The 22,130-nt window shown below is 38.0% G+C and overlaps 1 protein-coding gene and 1 non-coding gene across 2 annotated transcripts; both read left to right on the top strand.

Annotated features, from left to right (window-relative positions):
- Positions 1–5,258: 5,258 nt before the first annotated feature.
- LOC18010899 lies at positions 5,259–5,753 on the top strand. The gene has a single exon (XM_024150837.1). It carries the CDS (start codon positions 5,259–5,261, stop codon positions 5,751–5,753), a length of 495 nt encoding a protein of 164 aa, XP_024006605.1.
- Positions 5,754–12,557: 6,804 nt separating this feature from the next.
- On the top strand, positions 12,558–12,664 carry LOC112083188. Its single transcript, XR_002897487.1, has one exon. It is a non-coding gene; the product is annotated as a small nucleolar RNA R71 (small nucleolar RNA).
- Positions 12,665–22,130: the final 9,466 nt, after the last annotated feature.

Below are 22,130 nucleotides of genomic sequence, written 5' to 3'. Positions count from 1 at the left end.
CTTTGTCAAAATATAGGGAGTATATGCTAGAGTGTGTTGCACACGGTGAGTTGGCAACTGAAATAAGAGATAAGTGTAGAGAATACGAAGGTCCCTTTGCTATATGTGTGTTAACCGATTGGTGTGTAGCAATTGACGGAGGTATGTTCTCTGATGATACATCAATATGTTATTTATAAAATCGTTATATGTAACATAACAATATTCCAATATATATGTTTTAGAGAATGTGTCTATCAAGGATCATGATGATGATGGTGTGTCCCGTTTTATCACTGATTCACCTATGGATGAAGTTTTAACCTTGCGCAATAGGTAAGAATGTTTCTATGTGTTGTTTAAATTGACTTATGAAAAAAAAATATTTTCATATATTTAGATCTACATGATTTTGTTATTGAAATTTCAGGATTAGAGAGAGATTATATGGGCTGGATACAGATGATGTCTAATGGTTTGGGCCGATTAGAAGGATTCAAAATCGATAATCCATATATATTATTAGGTTTGTTAGACACCTTTTTTTTTGTATTTACAAGGCTGTTTTGGGATTATTAATAAATAATAATTTCTTCTAATTTGGGTTTAAATTACTCCTTATATATATAATATACATTGTTTTGGTAAATTTACTACTGGAGTATGATTATGTGCTATCGTGAGTTGATTATTTATGAAGGATTGTCATTGGATAAAAATAACATTATTCTAATAAATTGGATTATAAACAATATTAATCATTTTTAATAATGTTCTGTAAAAAAATATCGCGTGTTGGATTATTAAAAAGTATGTCAATAAGATATATAATTGATTTGATTCTAAATCTGTTTGATGTAAACGGTTTATTATGTTACACTTAAATTATATATCATCTGAGCCCAATATTTGTATACATCTTATGGGCCAAAACATTCCGTGTTGTAACCAAAATTTGACTCTTCCTTTAACAAATAAATTGTGTTAACCAATAATCTATCTAGAATATTCATCATAAGTTGCAACTTTCCAAAAATGGAGCATTTTTAGTTTAAAAAATACGTAAAATGCACTGATTCACGCGACACTTTCCATAACCGTTATTTGGGTGTTATATATATCCCCATTTCCTCATATACATTGTTAAAAATAAACAACAAAGCAATCCTTCTCCCCAACTGTTTCTTTGGCTTTATAAAAACATTATCCACATGACTACATATAACTTTGTTGATGAGTTACATGCTTGGAGACGAGATTGGAAAATCCGTGTCAAAGTTTTGAAAAGATGGAATAAACCTGATCGTCAAGGCTTACCAGGGCTGAATTTCATTTTAGTCGACAAAAATGTAAGTGTTATCTAATATGAATATATAACTATTTTTTCTATATTTATTGTTTGTTTGATCTCTTTGTAAATTTCATTGTATATAGGGTTGTAGAATTAATGCTTCATGTGGGAACCTCGCTTTTCAATATTTTTACCGTGTTGGGACCGAAGGACGATGGCTTGAATTGTCTAAATTCGGCTTGATACCATCTGAATGGAAGAATGAGGGAAGAACAACGAGACACAATTATCAGATCATTCTCACTACTGGGACAAAAGTCTCAAGTCTACGACCATTGACAATGGATCCCTTCATGAAATTTGTCCCTTTTAGTGAGATATACAGAATTCCTTATGCTCAGTTGTATCCTGTTGGTAAGATTAACTTCTAATATTCTTTTCAGTGTATTCATATATAAATTTGTACATATATAGAAAAAATGAATTCCGTTTATGATAAATATTTCTCTCATAATTGATTTGTAGATCTCATTGGAGTGATGGAAAATATTAGCGACATTGAAACAGAGAATAACCCTGACGGAGATATTATTCAGAAAATAACTTTTACCATCACAGATCTCGAGTAAGTTTATATTTTCTCTCACGATCACTATATCTTGGTAACAAAGTTTGTAACTTAAATTGTTCAAATCAAAGGGACGTGAAATTGAAATGCATCGCATATGGGGACTTTGTCGCTGATATCAAAGAAAGAACCAAAGGATTCACTGGTCCTTTTGCGGTTTCTGTCTTAACCGATTGGAGTGTAAATAAAAAAGAAGGTATGGATAATCAAACATATGTCATTATTATTTTCATTTTGTGCAATATATGTTTTATATTTGTTTTGCATGTATATTTCCTAATAATAATTTTATACGTGTAGATGAAATAATTATCCATTCACATGAAGCAATTGGTTTTTCCCGTCTTCTCCTTGATCCCACTACGGATGATGCCCTGATTTTTAAGAGAAAGTAAGTAATCTGAAAATTACAATTGGAGAGTTTTGTATATACAATAATCTTATAGTATGTATATGTCTCTTAAACCTCCAGGATTCGGGAGAGGTGGTGCACGTTTTAGACACAAGACGGAAATATAACTCATAACAATACTTAATAGAGTAGTGTTCTATTAATTTCTTTTTAAAAGTATTTATATAACTTAAAACTTGTATGTTGGATCTTATTACATGATTTATTTTAGTATTTGTATGATTTATTTCTTTGTATAAGTATTTATATAACTTAAAACTTGTGTGTTGGATCTTATTATACAATGTTTTAGTCTCAAAAATTAAAAATAACAATGTGATGTTTATGTTACAAGAATTTCAATAATCAAATTATAATAAGATTTATATAATGATTGTGTCCGCGCGACGCGGGCAGATAACTAGTTAATAATAATTACAGAATTTGTTTAACAAAAATAAAAATTCATAATATCCACTCTGCCACATGGCAAATTATTATTGGCAGCACTAGAAGAGAGAAAAAATTAATTTATGTATATACATATATTTATAATTTTATATATACATTTAAAAAAACTAACATTAATAATAATTACAGAATTATGTTTTGACAAAAATAAAAATTTATTGATATTTACAATATTATTTTTATTTTTTTTTAAAATAATTTGTATTGACATATGTGGTAAATTATATATTATAAAGTGAAAGTCGATATGTTTTATATTTAATAATTAAAATGATATAAATGTCAAAAAATTGCAAGATATACGAATATGTAAAATCAAAATTTCTATTTATAAAAAAAAATTTAAGTTATACCTACATATAATAATTCAAGATTTAATCTTCATAATAAATATCATAATCATAAAACATTGTCAAATCATCAAAACACCAGGTTGAAACGTTTCTAATATTATTTTTTGAAATATATCAAATGAAAAAGTCCGGTAATAGAGAGATGAGTATTTCAACAGAAACATATCCATTTACGTCATATACTCAATTTAAACCAGTCAATTATACGAAAACATAAATATAAATAACCAATTAACAATATATTTTCTCATTTTTCCTTCCTAACGATCCAAAGTGTAAGAAAAAACAATACAACATTATCTTAAAATTCAATTTTAATGAAAATTTCAAATATAGCCATAATTCTTACATTCTATAAAACATATTTATAAATAAATTAAAAACAGATTGTTAATTGGTTTCAATAAATAGGTTTTACATGAAACAAAGAGAAAACATTATGCAACGAAAGCTTTAAAATGTTAATATTTTTACTATGAATATTATAAAATAAATACACAAACATACACTAATATGTATCTATTAAAAATATACAAAAATGTAAATTACATAACTGAGTATAGACAATAAACCCAAGAAATGTTCATGTAAAAATGGACCATTGACAAAAGGGAATAGAATAATAAATTAAATAAAAACTGAAATGAAATAAAAAAACCAAAAAAATGTGTGATACAAGCAAGATAAAGAGGTCTAAGGATAGGGCCATAGGGGCTCATTGATGTGTGATACAAAAAAAAAAATAAAGAGTTGGAAACTGATGGAAGGAAGATGTAATGTGATTCTTAAGATTCTTATGAATATAATCGGTTTAGATGAGAATATAAATAAGTGATATGAAAGTAAGATATAACCGGATTCTTAACGTTTGTAATGATCCGTCCAAAGAGAAAAAAGATAAGATGTAAGGATATGTAAAATCTTACTCCATCCGTTTCACAAAGAGTGTCGTTTTAAGGTTTTATTTTTGTTTCACAAAGAGTGTCGTTTTATATTTTCAATGCAGAATTTTAAACAATATTCCAGTTTTGACCCTATTGATTTAATGTATTAATTAGAGAAAAAGGTTATTTAATACATTAATAAAGGGCAAAGTAGTATTTTTAATAATTTTCTTAATAAGTGTGAAAAATGTCAGAATGACACTCTTTGTGAAACGGAGGGAGTATAACCTTCTGATGGTGAGATGTAGCAACCGCAAAAGAGAGAAAGTGTTCATAGAATTAATCTCTATTTCACTAAATTTTGCATATACAAATTATGTTCAAAATTCTAATTACGACTTCAATAATAATAAAATGTCAAAAAGTAAACCAAAATTTATACATCATACTTTCAATTTTGTATTACAATATGATAAAATCAGTAACTAACAATTTTTATAGGAAAAATAGCATAAAAATAAAAAATAACCAATATTGTAACAAACTTAAAAAAAAAAACTAATAAGGTTCATATATATAAAAAAAGTCTGAGAGAAAAAGGCGAATTTTTTGGCCATCGTGACTTTCCTCCCTTTCAGTGTATGTCTCTCTTCGGAGTGTATTTTCTGGAGGTTATTGTCGATTTTTTCAGGATGGGATAACGAAATAACTTCCTTGTATTCCCTAACCATTCTTTTGCTATCCCTATATATATCATGCACCTGTCTACTGATTTTTCGCGAAGATCAGAAACAAGGAATCCTTTTCCTTTGTTTATTATAATTATGTCGGATAGAATCAGAAACAGTTATAGGACATCTCACTTGGAATTGATAATGGAATCCTCAATCTCCCTCTGGATTTGTGCGCTGAAGCGGCAGAAGAGACTCGATTTAGCCTTATTGGCAAACCAGTGAATCCCCAAAAGCAGAATCTTTGGGCAATGATGTCGGTGCTGCCTTGCCTCTGGGGAGTTGGTGACAAAGTAGTTGGAAGAATCCATCAAGATCAAAAAGTCCAATTCATCTTCTAAACTGAAGATTCTATGAAATCTTTTCTTTGACGAGGCCCCTGGTCCTTCAATGAGTGGATGTGTGTTCTGCATAAGTGGACTCTTCAACTTATCGATGCCGATCTCAAACTCATTCCCTTCTGGGTTCAAATTCGAGGTATTCCTATCCAATTTTTGACTCACTGTATGGTTCGACATATTGGAAATGTTATGGGCCATTTCCTTGAAACTGATTTTCAAGGAGATGGTGCTCTTAATGTCGAATATGTGCGTGTTCGTCTTCTTTTGAATATTGATTCGCCTCTTAGATTCCAGCGTCTGTTCCAATTTGGCAAAGATACAAGTATCCTTAAATTTCGGTATGAGAAACTTAAAGGTTTTTGCTCTGTGTGTGGCCTTATGGTACATGAAGCCGCAGAATGCCCTGCCAAAAACGCCGGCCTTGTTGATGAACCAAACGATGATGACAACGATCCACATGAGAATCACCCTCCTGGTTTTACACCTCCGAGAGACAACATTGATCAACCGCCAACCCAAGAGAAGAACAAGACTGACGAAGTTCCTCAAGAGCCTTCTGGTAATGCATCTAAGAAGAGGAAAACAGAAGCTGCGACACAATCCTCACTACTCTGCTGTGAAAGGAGACAGGCATTTTTCTTTGAAGACTATGAAGAACATGCCTCCAAGAGGAAGAGAACATAAGCGGATGTTAGAGAGATGAGGAATTGGTTCGGAAAGCTGTCTGATGAAGCAAGTTCTTCTCATCCTGCTGATGGGGATCATCAGCAAACACATGACTGAGATGGTACGGTGGGCCAGAAGCCACCGGATCCGGGATGAATACAGCCTTTTGGAACTGCTGGGTGATAACTAAGGTTTTTAAGGCCTTAATAAGGGTTATCAATCCCCTTGTCAAAGTAGTATAAGGGGTGTCAATCCATATGTGTGGTAGTTAGGCATTAGTGTATGTGATAAGTTCTTAAGTCAAGTGATCAAAGATGAGTTTTGGTGTGAACAAAGTAACAAGAAAGCATAAAACAAGGAACAAAAAAGCTATGATTAATGAACTAAGCAAGCAAACAAAACAAGATGATGGTGATTAAGCAAATGATAAAAGCTAAACCTCTAGATGTGATCATTGATTAGGGTGCTTTAGATATTGAATCATGATGCTAAGAACATAATGCAACACTTACTACTCTTTAGTCTAGGCTTCTTAATCAGATTAATTCATTTCCATGACAATAATCCCTTTGCAAATCACTTAATCAAGTCTAACAACCATTAGATATAATCAAGCAATCAGCAAGCATAATGCATCAAGCCTAATAAGTGACCAAACAATCTCTCAACCAAGAAGACTGAATCTTATACAGAAAGACATAACAAGCAATCACATGATCTCAAACATTTCAACTTAGAACTCTAATCTAGACTAATCCTCTCATGAAGGCATTAATCTCTACACTAATCCACTTTCAAACCAAATCATCATTTGTGAAATATGAATCAATGAGCATTAAGAAACAGTTCTAATATGTCATTCATGCATTTAACAAATCATTCCCATGATGAAAAAGGCATAAACTGTTAAGTTAGCTCATTCAGACATTTCATCAAACACCTTGTGGGTGGAGAAATGCCTAAGTTCTAGATCAAGCTTATAATGAGAGATCTAGCATTAAGAGCAGCTAACTAAGGAAATGAAATGAGAATCTAGACCCTAAACATCACAAATCAATCATCTAAGCACCCTAATCTACACACCTAGTAGTTTAAAAGATGACTACTCACTAATCATGAAAAACACATTTAATCTTTTGCAAGAGATGATGTTAATTATGATTAGAAGCAGAAATGAGATGATGAGATGATGAGAAACAGCTTTGGAATGATCAAATCCCTTAGATATCTCTTCATCAAACTCGTTTTTACACTAAAAAGGAAAGAGAAACAAGAGAAAACAAAGCTTAAGTCTTGGAAAAAATCCTAAAAAGCATATATAGTGTCTCTTGCAGACCGGGTCAGCCCAGGACAAACTGGGTCCTGACCCGGATTTGATGGATAGTGGTGTGGTTTGCCACGGTCAGATGATGCTTGGACAGACCGTGGCAAACTGACCGTGGCAAACTGATAGTGTCAAAGTTCTTGGACAGATTCTTCATGATCAAGGTTGCCATGGCTTGATATACACCATGTCTAGTGGCCGTGTCTCTTCTTTTCTGGGGGGTGATGAACTTCTTGGATTGCCATGGTCTAGTAGTTCTTGGTCAAGCCCCGTGGCAAGTGGTCGTGTCAAACGCCAAAGGTGTGTAAAAGTTGCCACGGTCAAGTCCCAGACCGTGGCATTCAAACCATGTCAAAACCCGAATGCTTGTAAAGTTCCTCCCAGCCAAGTGTTTGTTTGCCACGGTCAGGTGTAGACCGTGGCATGAAGATCGTTTCAATCGCCAAAGGTGTGTAAAAGTTGCCACGGTCAAGTCCCAGACCGTGGCATTCAAACCGTGTCATGTTTCACTTAGCTCGCATCATTCAGGGCTGTCTGGACCACTTCGCATTCCGGAGAGTGTAACTCATAATATACTTGTCCGAATTGAGTAATTCTGGTTGCAGAGGAGAGAGGACTCATATATCTCCAACGTTGGTGAAGGAAGCTTCGGTTCTTGAGAAGTGGAAGGCTTCCTGGAGGGCTCATCTTTCCAGTGCATTTACACGATCAGAGAGAGGCGTCTAGACTTGTGTCCATGCCGGAGACGTTATCTTCTTGCTCATAGATCCGACTTGAATGATCTTGAACGTTCTGGAAAGAGGACTCAAATGTCTCTGATTCTCATGAAGGCCCCGGAAACTGAATCGGCCTGGAAGTGCACCGTCCTTCGCATTCTTCAGAGCTCATCGGCTTGGTCCAAAACAGCAGCGAGACAGGGGTTTCTTCCGACGAGCCTAACTTTCTTCTCACGCGTCCAAATTCCATGATTCCACTTGCTATAGAACCGTGATCCAATCCTCTCCAACTTTGATGAAGCACCTGACAACTGAATCGGACCGGAAGGTTCCCCGGACGGGAGATTTCGGAAACGTGTCTGCACCCGGAGATTTTGGCCGAGAGATTCAATAGCCGGTACGCGTTTAGGCCGATAAGGTCTACCCGCGGTACATGAAAATGGCCGATAAAAACCTTCCTGGTACGAGAGAATAGCCGAGAACCTCCAAAAACCCAATTTCACCAGTTTTCAAGCTTTGATCACCATTCCACTTCCTGGATTCAGCTTTTCAGCTCCAAATAGCTCCAAATACACCTGATAAACACTCAAAACATGCAAAGACTCATTGGGACCTAATGCATCTCCTAAGTTCTAAAACAAACCCTAAGGACCTAAAATGCATGAAATAAAACATGATTTGGAATGAAATATGCAACCTAAATGATGCAAATTATGGACATATCAACTCCCCCACACTTGTCCTTTGCTTGTCCTCAAGCAGAAAGAACAAATGAGAGAGAGAGGTTGAATGCATTGCGAGTTCATATTTCCTTTTTGAGAGAAGTGATCACAATGAGAATTCAAGTTCATGCTCAATTATGCAATGCAAAGCCATACTCAGATATATATATCAACTCAACAAGGAATCTCCACAAGTTCTTCTCTCTCTCAACTCTTTCACATTCATTAAGCTTTTTACCCAGTGGATCAAATGATGCATTGTTTAAACAAACATAGTTTGGCTAGGGTGAGGTTGTGAGACTAAAATGATCTCATCAATGCCTGAGTTGGTTCAATGCAGCAAAAGGATCTCTCTATGAATGACCAACTTTGGCAGAATGCTACAGGTAAAAGGCAACCTATGCATACAAGGGCAAGGACTCATCCCACCCCACACTCTACTCAAAGTTTCCTCACTTGCTTACTTTTCACACTCATTCTTCTCTCACTAGGGGATTCTCTTTTCCTTTTCATACACAAGTCTTGGAGTTCAAACTTTCCATAGCTCTTTTTCACTTTCTTTTGTAACCTCTAACCTCTTTTTTTCTTTCTTTTTTTTAAACATTTGAGCTCTTTGGCTTCTTTTCTTTTCACTTAGAGGCTAGACTCTTTCTTTTCAAAACACTAGAGCTCACTTTATTTGACTCAAAACTCCAAGACTGATTTCTTTTCTTTTTCTATCCCCTAGTTCTCACCATTCTCCTTTTATTTCCACTCATCTCTCCTTTTTCCACTCACTAACAAGTATTCCCCCACACTTAGTTCTTGCCAAATCTCTCAGCTCCTTGATGATGGAACTTAGCACTCAATGAGACTTGCCCTTGTCGCCCTAAACCTAACACTTTCTGCTAAGTTTGGTCTAAGGTGGCCTCTCAATCACACACAAACAATTGGCTTGAAAGAAGGATGGGTTCAGGGTGAGGAAAACTGATCTATTATGCAGATTCAGCTATTTGAGCTAAGGAAGAGGATGGTAAAAACAGGATTCTAGCTAAAATATGTATATTGGTATCCACAAGCTTATTCAAACAATGCATCAAATGATAATTTCAAGTCAAGTTCAGGGTTTTCACTTGTTAGAGTTGAGTTCAATTCAAACTTGCTTCTCAGATTCAAATCATTTCAAGCCTTGCAAGGACATAAATCATTTCACAAGCATATTTGGTCCAAATTTTCAAAGTCATGTACTCTCAAGGAAAAACTATCATTACTCCCAGCAAGATGCAACCTATATGATGCAAACTAGACTCAATCCTAAAAAATGTGAATGCAACTACATGATCATTTTTTTTGTGAAAATTGTTTTTTTTTTTTTTGATTTTTCAATTTTTTTGGTTTTTATATGCAGACTCAAGATGCAAATCAAAATAAGAACAAGAGAAAACATGATTAGTAAACACAAGACCCCTCCCCCACACTTAAATAACACAGTCCCTTGTGTTATAAAAGCATGAGAAAGAGGAGAAATCAAACATGAAATGCAAAAGATAAAGAAAAATGCTAAATGCTCATTTAAAAGTGTTTGGAGTGATACCTGGTGTGGTTCTTATGCAAAAGGGGAGTGAGTATCTGCACCAGATGAGGCCAGACATCACTGGAGATGGGTTTGGCTTGGCCTGAACTCCCTTGTGCGGCATGGACTTGTCTTGGACCAACTCGCACACCCAAGTAGCACACCAAGCGGCTCACCAGTTTTCATTCCTTAAGTCCTTCCTCAGCTTGTTCACAGACTCCTTTTCAATTTGTCCTTGGACCACAGCATTCCTTAGTCACCTTAGACCGGAAAACACTTCACAAAACCCATCAAAATATCCTAAAACATGAAAAAGAAGAGAAAAGATTAAGAAGATTATATACAAGGATAAGCTTGGGGTGTCTCCCAAGAGCACTTTGTTTAAAGTCACTAAGTTTGACTTTGAAAAACCTGTTTTTAGCTGGGGTGAGGTTGAGCACTGATGCTTTTCAGCACTTCAATGGTCCTGAGCAAGAAAGCTGAGTTGGTTTGCTGCCTTTGGGGACCATTAGACCCTTGTCCTTGAGATCCCATCTTGAGACCTTTGTCCACCAGCTCTTGAATACCATCTGGGTCTTTATCAAAGATGGCCTTTGTGAGACATGCCCTCACTTCAGCAAACAGACCTGGTTTCCCATTGCAATCCAGCTTATACTTCAGACATCCATCATCACAACCCAAGGAGTGAGATCAAAGTCTTGGGAAGAAATATCAGGTTTAATACTCTTGTCTTCTGATGCTGAGCCATCACTTTTGGTGTTAATCATCCTTAGATCACTAAGTGTAGGAGACCATGAGAGCAAGATATCTTTTTCTCTGATCAATGTCCCTCCATTCTCATACTTGTAACCAGAGTTGATGTGGGGTTCTTTCTCATTTTACACAGCTGAAAGAGATTGGGATCCACCTAAAATCCCAACACTTCCTACATACTTCATCTCAAGTACCTTAGGCGGTTCTATCTCTTGGACAACTGATCCACAAAATTCAGCTAAAGGTGGTTGAACAGGGTAAAAGGCATCCTTATCCACCTTTGTAAGCACCACTCTTTGAGTATCAAAGTCAATCATTGCACCAGTGGTGTTGAGAAATGCAGTTCCGAGCAATAGGGGGAGCTCTTTGGTCTTCTTCATCTTCATGATGACAAAATCAGTGGGGATTACACATTCACCAACTTGAAGTGGATAGTCTTCTAAAAATCCATATGGTTTCTTGGAGTAGGAATCACCAAAGGTGATAGAAGAAGGGTAGGACGTTATAGACTTGACCTTTAGCTTCTCCATCATATCTTTAGATATTATACTCACACTTGAGCCTGAATCACACAAAGCATTCTCAACTCTAAAGTTGCCAAGAGTGCAAGAGATGGTGAACTTCCCTGGGTTGCCTAGCTTTGGGAGGGAGGTGGGCTCCATCTGAGTTGATTCAGAGGTGGAGGCACTATCTGTTGGCATTGCTTGATCAGTTGGCAGCTCCTTTGTTTCAAAAGACTCTGGATCATTCCCTTTCTGAACAGAAAAAACTGAACCGCCTGCCCCCACACTTTCAATCTCAATGTCCTCATTGAGTTCATGTATGAAGCCCATGAAATCCTCTATCATGGCATTCTCATCCACATGAGTTTGTACAGGTTCACTAGAGACTTGACCATAGAGAAGGTCTTCTATTTCTTGCACAACAGCTGAGTGGTCATCATTGGAGTAGATGGCATTGCAATAATCCTTTGGGTTTCGAACAGCTTTACCAAGAAGAGAGACTTGTGGTTCAGAAGTGCAGATGCCCTTGTTCTTTTTAATAGCCTTTATTTCAGCTCCTAGTGTCTCCAGGTCAGATACCATCTTTTGTTGTCCTAGTAAGAGCTGTTGGAGAACAACATTGAAATCAGGACTTTGTTGAACAGGTGGTGGGGCAAAACCAGGAGGTGGTGGCCTTTGTTGCTTGAAGCTGAGTTGGTTATTGAAGCTATTCCCTTGATTCTGAACCGCTGGTTGCTGTAAACCCTGTTGACCTTGGGAGTTACCTTGGTACTGATTCTGTTGGACAAAGCTTTGAGGAGTGTATATTTGGTCTTGGGGGTTGGCCACATTGTTGCTCCTATAGGACAAGTTCTGGTTCTTGTTGAAGTTGTGAAACTTGTTCTGATTACCTATGTAGTTCAGCTCCTCTTGTGTAAGGTCCACTTCATTGATGTTCTCAAAGCAACTCCTCTCTTGAAACTCACCTACATAGTGTATAGGCTTTTGAGTGGCAACCAGGGCTTTGTCAAGCTTGATATTCAGCACTTTGATCTTCTCTTCCAGCTCTTGGTGTCTACCAGAATCTTCTCCTCTATAGCTTCTATCATAATCTTCCCCATAAGTATCTTGGCTCATGGCTAAGTTCTCAACAAGTTCCATAGCTGCATTGATTTCTTTTGCCAAGAAATTTCCATTTGATGCTGTGTCCAACTGAATCCTGATCTTAGGAACAGCTCCTCTATACAAAGTGCTAAGGAGAGAGGGTTCTGAAAAGCCATGATGTGGACACTTATTTGTGTAGCTTCTAAACCTGTCCAAAGCTTCTCCAAAGGTCTCATTAGAATGTTGAGTGAAGCTGGAAATCTGATTCCTTAGCTTTGCAGTCCTTGAGCTTGAGAAGAACTTGGATAGAAAGGCAATATTGCATTTCTCCCATGTGTGGATGGATCCTCTTGGGAGGTTCTTTTCCCACTGATGTGCCTTATCTCCAAGGCTGAATGGGAACAATCTCAGTTTGAAGCTGTCTTCAGATACCCCATTGATCTTAGTGAGATCACAAACTCTGTCAAACTGATCCAGATGCTCCAAGGGATCCTCCATAGGTAAGCCATGGAACTTCTGATTCTGAACCATATTGATCAAAGAGGCCTTCACCTCAAAGTTGTTGTTTTGGACAGGAGGTGGCCTGATTCCTGCTCCATACTGGTGTGCATGAGCTCGGTCATTCTCACCAACAAAGACTGGTTGGGGCTGATGACGTATGGGTGGGTTTGGTGGGGCTGTGGCTGGTTAACTTGAGGTAGGTCTTGGTTCTGGTTACCATGAGCGTGTCCCTGATGGACCTGAGCCTGTTGAGCCTGAATTCCAATCCCATTACCAGCTCTTTGACCGTGATCAGCTTCTTGAGCCTGATGCTCATTCCCAACTTGCTGATTCATTCCTAACCTCTCCAAGTGAACAGCTCTTTCTCTTTGTCTTCTTGCTTGGCTTCTTGTGATCATAAACCTGAAAACAAAGACAGAACTTCAAAGATGATCAGTAAAACAAAAGAAACTTGATCTCAAAAATTATATCAGAAACTAATGCTAACAATCCCCACACAATATGGCAAAGGGGCCAATTGATAACTAAGGTTTTTAAGGCCTTAATAATGGTTATCAATCCCCTTGTCAAAATAGTATAAGGGGTGTCAATCCATATGTGTGGTAGTTAGGCACTAGTGTATGTGATAAGTTCTTAAGTCAAGTGATCAAAGATGAGTTTTGGTGTGAACAAAGTAACAAGAAAGCATAAAACAAGGAACAAACAAGCTATGATTAATGAACTAAGCAAGCAAACAAAACAAGATGATGGTGATTAAGCAAATGATAAAAGCTAAACCTCTAGATGTGATCATTGATTAGGATGCTTTAGATATTGAATCATGATGCTAAGAACATAATGCAACACTTACTACTCTTTAGTCTAGGCTTCTTAATCAGATTAATTCATTCCCATGACAATAATCCCTTTGCAAATCACTTAATCAAGTCTAACAACCATTAGATATAATCAAGCAATCAGCAAGCATAATGCATCAAGCCTAATAAGTGGCCAAACAATCTCTCAACCAAGAAGACTGAATCTTATACAGAAAGACATAACAAGCAATCACATGATCTCAAACATTTCAACTTAGAACTCTAATCTAGACTAATCCTCTCATGAAGGCATTAATCTTTACACTAATCCACTTTCAAACCAAATCATCATTTGTGAAATATGAATCAATGAGCATTAAGAAACAGTTCTAATATGTCATTCATGCATTTAACAAATCATTCCCATGATGAAAAAGGCATAAACCCTTAAGTTAGCTCATTCAAGCATTTCATCAAACACCTTGTGGGTGGAGAAATGCCTAAGTTCTAGATCAAGCTTATAATGAGAGATCTAGCATTAAGAGCAGCTAACTAAGGAAATGAAATGAGAATCTAGACCCTAAACATCACAAATCAATCATCTAAGCAACCTAATCTACACACCTAGAAGTTTAAAAGATGACTACTCACTAATCATGAAAAACACATTTAATCTTTTGCAAGAGATGATGTTAATCATGATTAGAAGCAGAAATGAGATGATGAGATGATGAGAAACAGCTTTGGAATGATCAAATCCCTTAGATATCTCTTAATCAAACTCGTTTTTACACTAAAAAGGAAAGAGAAACAAGAGAAAACAAAGCTTAAGTCTTGGAAAAAACCCTAAAAAGCATATATAGTGTCTCTTGCGGACCGGGTCAGCCCAGGAAAAACTGGGTCCTGACCCGGCTTTGATGGATAGTGGTGTGGTTTGCCACGGTCCGATGATGCTTGGACAGACCGTGGCAAACTGACTGTGGCAAACTGATAGTGTCAAAGTTCTTGGACAGATTCTTGATGATCAAGGTTGCCATGGCTTGATTTACACCATGTCTAGTGGCCGTGTCTCTTCTTTTCTGGGTTTGGGTGATGAACTTCTTGGATTGCCACGGTCTAGTAGCTCTTGGTCAAGCCCCGTGGCAAGTGGTCGTGTCAAACGCCGAAGGTGTGTAAAAGTTGCCACGGTCAAGTCCCAGACCGTGGCATTCAAACCGTGTCAAAACCCGAATGCTTGTAAAGTTTCTCCCAGCCAAGTGTTTGTTTGCCACGGTCAGGTGTATACCGTGGCATGAAGATCGTTTCAATCGCCGAAGGTGTGTAAAAGTTGCCACGGTCAAGTCCCAGACCGTGGCATTCAAACCGTGTCATGTTTCACTTAGCTCGCATCATTCAGGGATGTCTGGACCACTTCGCATTCCGGAGAGTGTAACTCATAAGATACTTGTCCGAATTGAGTGATTACGGTTGCAGAGGAGAGAGGACTCATATATCTCCAACGTTGGTGAAGGAAACTTCGGTGCTTGGGAAGTGGAAGGCTTCCTGGAGGGCTCATCTTTGCAGTGCATTTACACGATCAGAGAGAGGCGTCTAGACATGTGTCCATTCCGGAGACGTTATCTTCTTGCTCATAGATCCGAATTGAATGATCTTGAACGTTCTGGAAAGAGGACTCAAATTTCTCTGATTCGTATGAAGGCCCCGGAAACTGAATCGGCTTGGAAGTGCACCGTCCTTCGAATTCTTCAGAGCTCATCGGCTTGGTCCAAAACAGCAGCGAGACAGGGGTTTCTTCTGACGAGCTTAACTTTCTTCTCCAACTTGCTATGGGACCGTGATCCAATCCTCTCCAAATTTGATGAAGCACCCGACAACTGAATCGGACCGGAAGGTTCCCCGGACGGGCGATTTCGGAAACGTGTCTGCACCCAGAGATTTTGGCCGAGAGATTCAATAGCCGGTACGCGTTTTGGTCAATAAGGTCTACCCGCGGTACATGAAAATGGGCGATAAAAACCTTCTTGGTACGCGAGAATGGCCGAGAACCTCCAAAAACCCAATTTCACCACTTTTCAAGCTTTGATCACCATTCCACTTCCTGGATTCAGCTTTTCAGCTCCAAATAGCTCCAAATACACCTGATAAACACTCAAAACATGCAAAGACTCATTGGGACCTAATGCATCTCCTAAGTTCTAAAACAAACCATAAGGACCTAAAATGCATGAAATAAAATATGATTTGGAATGAAATATGCAACCTAAATGATGCAAATTATGGACATATCACTGGGGCTTGAAAGGGTCCCTGGTAGTTCGACGGCTTAAAGGGATAAAGGCTGCTTATTCCCCGGATCTACTCTTTCTAATCGAGACCAAAAATCCAGATGATATTGTTCGTGATATCACAGCTCAAGTAGGTTTTAATTATGTCAAATGTGTTTCTCCTTTGGCTATTGGTGGTGGCATAGCTTTGATGAGGAACAAGTCTGTTGATGTTACTTTCCTTTCTGTTGATGAACATATGCTCGACTGTATGATAAATAATAAAAGAGCACTCTATCTAATTCTCGTTTTTTATGGGCATATTATTCATAGTTTGAGACACATTTTTTGGGAGAGACTTGAGAGAATTGCAACTACACGAGTAGGTCCATGGTTATTGTGTGGGGACTTCAGTGAAATTCTGAATGCTAATGCAAAACAAGGGGGCCGTGAGAGAGAGAATTGGACTTTCTCAAACTTCCGAAACATGGTTAATACCTGCAAAGTTAAAGACCTTCCATTAGTTGGTAACAATATGACTTGGGTGGACAAAAGAATAACCTACATTGTGGAATGCTGGCTAGATCGTGCAATGGCCAATGAAGAATGGAGAGCTTTATATCCAGCTACAAAGGTCAAGTATTTGGAACTCATAGAATCTGATCATCAACCTGCAATCATTCAGATCAGAAAATGTACGGAGTATGGTAGGAAATCTTTGCGTTATGATAGTCGGTTGAATCAGAATCAAGAGTTTTATCAAATAGTGAAAGATAGATGGCTTAGTAGATCTTCATAAACTTCCATTCCAGTCACTGAGCATATTCGAAGATGTCATAGTGCCATCTATCAGAAGACTTACACTACGAAATCCCACCAGAGGACTTCTATTCATGGTGATCTTTTCTGACATAATATACTAGCTCATTTTACTTGGACATAATCTTGACATCTAATTTTCTCATCAATGGTTTTAGGAAGGCATCATGATATACATCTAGGACATCTTTACCTTATTGTACCACTCTTTGTTGTCCTAGATGGCCAGTTCATCTTTATCTGGTACCTCACCATTAGCCCAAACCTTCATGTTCAAATCTCATGCATTCTCTCTTAAGTTTATATCGACATATATGTGCAAAAATGCCGGACAGGGAGGAACAACATAGTTTTCAGTCACTCAAGAGAAAGACTAAATGAAACCGGGAAGGAAGTGTACCATGCAAGCTCAGCAAGCCTCATGATGTCTCAAAAAGTTAATTCTTAAAGGTAATTTTCGTGCTCCCTAAGACTATAAGTCAGCGATTTCCCTTTTCCAAAAAAAAAAGAGAAAAAAAAGAAAGGAAATGAAACCAAGAGCCTAAAGAGTCTTAGAAGCCGAAATCATTTGAGCCAAGGCAATATGTATTCACCTAAGGAGTTATGGATTCACAACCTGGACAAAAATCCTAGTCTGGGAGAGTTATAAGGAGAACCTGAAGAAAGGAGATCAGAAATCTTGAAACAAGGAGAATGTGACTGAAAACTGTGGGGGCATTGACAGTTCCATCCTCTTTTGCTGTTTTGCATAATGTCCTGTGTCTCCAGAAAAAGGTAACCCTAAACACATCAAGCCTTACCACTAAAAGCCTTACCACTAAAAGCCTGTTGATACTTAACCTTGAATGCCTTGTTTAATATCCTTTTGATGAGAATCACTGAAACCTTTAACGAATGTTAAGAGCTAATTGACTGGAAGTTAGTTCTAAGTGTGTGGATTTTTGCATGGTGGATTACCGGACTAGTTATGTTTCTATTTGGTGAGAATTTTCTAGACTTGATCTGATTGATGAATTGTCCATAATTAAGGTCTAGAAGTATGTTTGCTGATATTTTTGAGTTCCCTCTCACTTCTGTTAAATGATATTTTTCCAGATTGGATCTTGTTTTGTTTGAGGACAAACAAAGTCTTAAGTTATAGGAGTTGATAACACCGTATTTGTACCCATTTTCACCATTGATTTCAAATTCTTTTTCAAAGGTTTTAATCAGTTTTAGGAACTTTTATTATGATTTCTGTGTATCTGTAGTTTCAAGGCTCTTTTCAGGAAACTTAGGAAAAATGATGGCAAAATGGAAGAAATCCACTTTTTCAGCTCAGAGTCAGACCGTCAGAAGTTCAGCCTCAAATGAAGATTTTCTTACCGTCTGATCCAGCTAAAATTTGGAGAAAATCAAGAGGAGACAACCAGCTTTCCATAGCACTTTACATCACGAAGATCCAATGGTGCAATCAATAGATACATGGAGAACAAGTTGACCAAATTCACCGACCCCGCAAGGCTCTCACACGCGGGAAAGTGGCATTTTACCTGCCTGGAAGACTTTCACCCCCGGTGGACCCAAATCTGAGCCTCAAGGCCCAACATCAAAGCCCTCTTCACCATTTCTCTTCAGAGAAGCCCTATATGAGACCAAGAAGACCTTAGGACCTATAAATACATTTCTTATTAGCCCTAAACGGGTGTTTGCTCTTGAAATGAGATTTTGAGCCACCAAACTTTGTTTTTCTAGGGTTAGGCGATGGAGATGGGGATTCTTCCCCTGATCCATTGTTCTTTCTCCTTTCTATCTAATTAGCTTTTCTGTTTCATCTTTTGCATTCTTTCATGTCTTTTATCATTCCTTGCATCATGTAGATTTGTCCCAGAGAGTCAAGTTGTTTGAAGAGTTTTCGATAGGCATACATATCGATTAGGATTTCTAAGTTTCTAAACCATGTTCTGGATCTCATCTCTTCTAAGTTGTTCATATTGCGTGAAAGTAGATTCATGACATATTCTCTGAGCCTAAGATCGATCAGAGCCACAAGAGTGTTGTATCAGATCATCCATACCTAGCTTCAGAAGAACATAGTCGCTATAGGAGTCGAGAGCTACCTGTAGAGAAGATGTGGGCAGACGAATTCAATATTTAATGCATGATCTTATTTTTGGCATGAGAGCGAGAGTTAATTTTCAGATCTGAGTGATTAGTTGATTAAGATGGCGAGAGTTGGTTAATAATACACATGTCTATTCTAGTTACATGCAGATCCCAGAAACAGATGAAGATAAATCGCCCGGAAGCTAATTGGAAATGCCACCAAACATCGATTAGAGTAGACCAGAGAAGTTTAAATCGCCACCTATGAGTTTAGAGTCTATAGTTTGAGTCGATATGCTTGAGATATTCTTTTAAAAATTCATTTGCATTGCATCTTATTTCTTGTGAATATTGGATTAGGTTTAGTTTAGGACTCTCTGATGTGTCGTGTGGTGAGGGTGTCAAGTTTTACCCTAAATGAAATCAATAGCAGCATGTGCACAGCTGATCGATTGTAGTACTTAGGGATCAAATCCACAGGGAAGGAGGATCTTTCCTGCAAAAGCCTTCGAAAGAAATATAAAGTAAGGAATTCTAGAACCAGGCAATTTTTGTAAGGGTTTTGGTGGTGTCTTTAAAACGTAAAAACTAATCTTCACGAGAAAATACGGGAATTAAAATAACCTAATAACTAAACTTAATGAAATCGACTAAAAACGAGAAAAACGGCTAAACCTAATTGCTTAAATAAAAATGATGAACTAAAGCTTGAAATAAAATCGATGTAAATCTATAGAAAAGAAGGCGCTGGGTTTCAGAGAAGTTTTCTCTGGGGTATGAACGATTCAAAACATTGCTAAAGAGTAAATTTGATAAGATCTTAGATAAAAAATTTCAAACTAGAGTCACGGACGTATGAATACGCCACTGTCGTGATCATAAACAACTATCTCTCTCAACCCTGACCAGTAGATTTCCACTCTGGCCCTTGAAGAGAAAAGATGCATTATGTTTTAGACTCGTCATCATTCACAAATCGCCCATAGGTAGGTTTCCACTCCTATGTTTGTTTTGCTCTCCCAAACTAGATCTGACACCGGATGAACACTTTCGTGTCACCAAGCATCTGGATCAGATTGTAGTTCATGACGCTACTCTCATGCAATAAAAGTAAATTCAGAAGAAAAAGTTCTAAGGTTTAGCTTAAATAGCTCATGGAATCCTCATCGAACATATGTATCCCCATCGAAAATCCCCTTGACCCAATAATAAAACTACTCAGACATGATGTACGAAATCAAAAACATAGTAGTAAAAAGTAGAGCAATAGTCGAAATTGGAAAAGAAAGAACAAGGGTTCAAGAGACAAATCTCTCTCTCCCTAAAACCTAAAAACAGAAGCTTAAAGTAAAATTTCTTGTAAAGTATTTCGTCTCCCTTAAAAATGACCTAAATGATAAGTATTTATAGTCTCCAATGCTCTATGGTGTCTAGGGTTCCGGAATTGAGGCTGAGAAAATTATTTGGGCTTCAGAAATGGGCCTTCGAGTTTGGAGTTGGCTGGCCGCGGTCGGGATGTGCGTGACCACGGGGAATGGATGGTTGGCCGCGGTCGGGAAGTCTCTGACCGTGGTGAAATGGATGTTGGCCGCGGGTGGAAGTGCTTGTCGGCTGGTTTACGGAATATTTTGCTCTTCGTATATCTTTTGATTGAACCGTTGGATTGCCAAGCTGTAAAGTGTGCTGGAAAGCTGATACTTCCATCTTTTAGATCTCCAAATTTGAGTTGGATCAGACGGTGAGAAGGCTTTCAATCGGGGGTGAAATTCTGATGGTTTGACTCTGAGCTAAAAATCTGGTCTTCTATCCATTTTGTTAAGCTTTTCCCTACGTTTCATGAAAAGAGTCTTGGAACTACTAATACTAGAAAAACGTAATAAAAGTACTTGAAAGCAATAAAAAAATAGAAAAGGTATTTCAAAACGATCCATAAAAGTGGTCAAAATACGGTGTTATCACTCTTAACCAAAAAACCCCAAAAATCCAATGAGTTTATGACTTTGCTTACTTTCCCAGTTTGTTGTTTCTTGCATATTAGACATCCTCCCTCTGGATCGACACCCTAAGTCCTAAAACGTACATCTGCGCACTTGCAGACACTAGGGTTTTATAAATTTAAAACTTTTTGAGGACCAACGGGCTTGTTAAAAACAAACCCTAGGCCTGCAAGCCCATCAAGCATGTCACTAGGAACAGTATAAAAACATACAGTCAGCTATCACTGATTCATGTTCACCATTACTTTTGAAACGTTTATTTTGTTTTGAAAACCGTTTTTGAAAAAATTTAAAGAAAATACAAAAAGTGTAGATAATGCAAGACTCATGAAAGAAAAGTGGTTAGAAAGGGATGAAATCCTCCCCCAGACTTAAATCACACTGTCCTCAGTGTGAAACAAGTCGAGATTGGATGAGAAAAATGCATAGATATATCGAATATGGTAAGCCAAAGAGAACTTATCTGGATCCGGGATGCTGATGGAGATGGACCGGATCCGTTCAGGAAGATGTGGGAAGGTGATAATGGTGATGGGAGGTAGTGGGAAGTGATGAATAAGGTGGAATGAGGCTTGATGAGTTGGAATGAGGTGAAGTGGGTTGTTTGGGGTCGGGTGTGATGTGAACGACCATTTGCCGCGGTGTAACACCCTGTTACACGGGCTGTTATAATAAAAGACCGGGAAAGGAAAAATATGGATTTTGCTAAAGGAAAAATGAAGAAGATAGATCAGAGGCAACAGAGGAAGGGATCTAACAGGGAAAAAGAAGAAAAAGCCCGAAGAAAATCCAAGTGGTCCGCTAAAAATCAGTTTTGGCAGCGGAAACTTGATTTTTGGCCGGACGGGTGCATTTATGGCCGGACGGGAGTAAAACGATGCAGGGAAATTTTCTAAAATGCGCGCGTGACGGTACGTGGCACTGCTGGTGGCATGGCCGTCAGTGGCATGGAACATGCACGGAGCCTCGCCAACACATGGCGTGACCGAGCCGTGTAGCTGACGTGTTGCTGTGAAAACGCGACACATGGGTAATCGGCCGGGCTGACACGAAGGCTGGACAAGGGTCGACCAGAGGCTTACCTAGGGTCAGACCTATAAACCTATGGTCGGACTAGCCTGAACACTTATTGCGGAAAGAAGCGCTGAACAATGATGTGGACTGGCCGTGAGAATGACACGCGGACGGGAGCATGACCAGGAAGGCCGATAGCTGTGCTGAGTATGGCGAGCTACGGGCTAGGTCTAGGTCTAGACTTGGTACATGGAGGCGTGCATGC

Source organism: Eutrema salsugineum, unplaced genomic scaffold (assembly GCF_000478725.1).
Source record: "Eutrema salsugineum unplaced genomic scaffold, Eutsalg1_0 scaffold_7, whole genome shotgun sequence".
In the NCBI taxonomy this organism is placed as follows: domain Eukaryota; kingdom Viridiplantae; phylum Streptophyta; class Magnoliopsida; order Brassicales; family Brassicaceae; genus Eutrema; species Eutrema salsugineum.
This window is presented reverse-complemented; position numbering and strand designations above follow the sequence as displayed.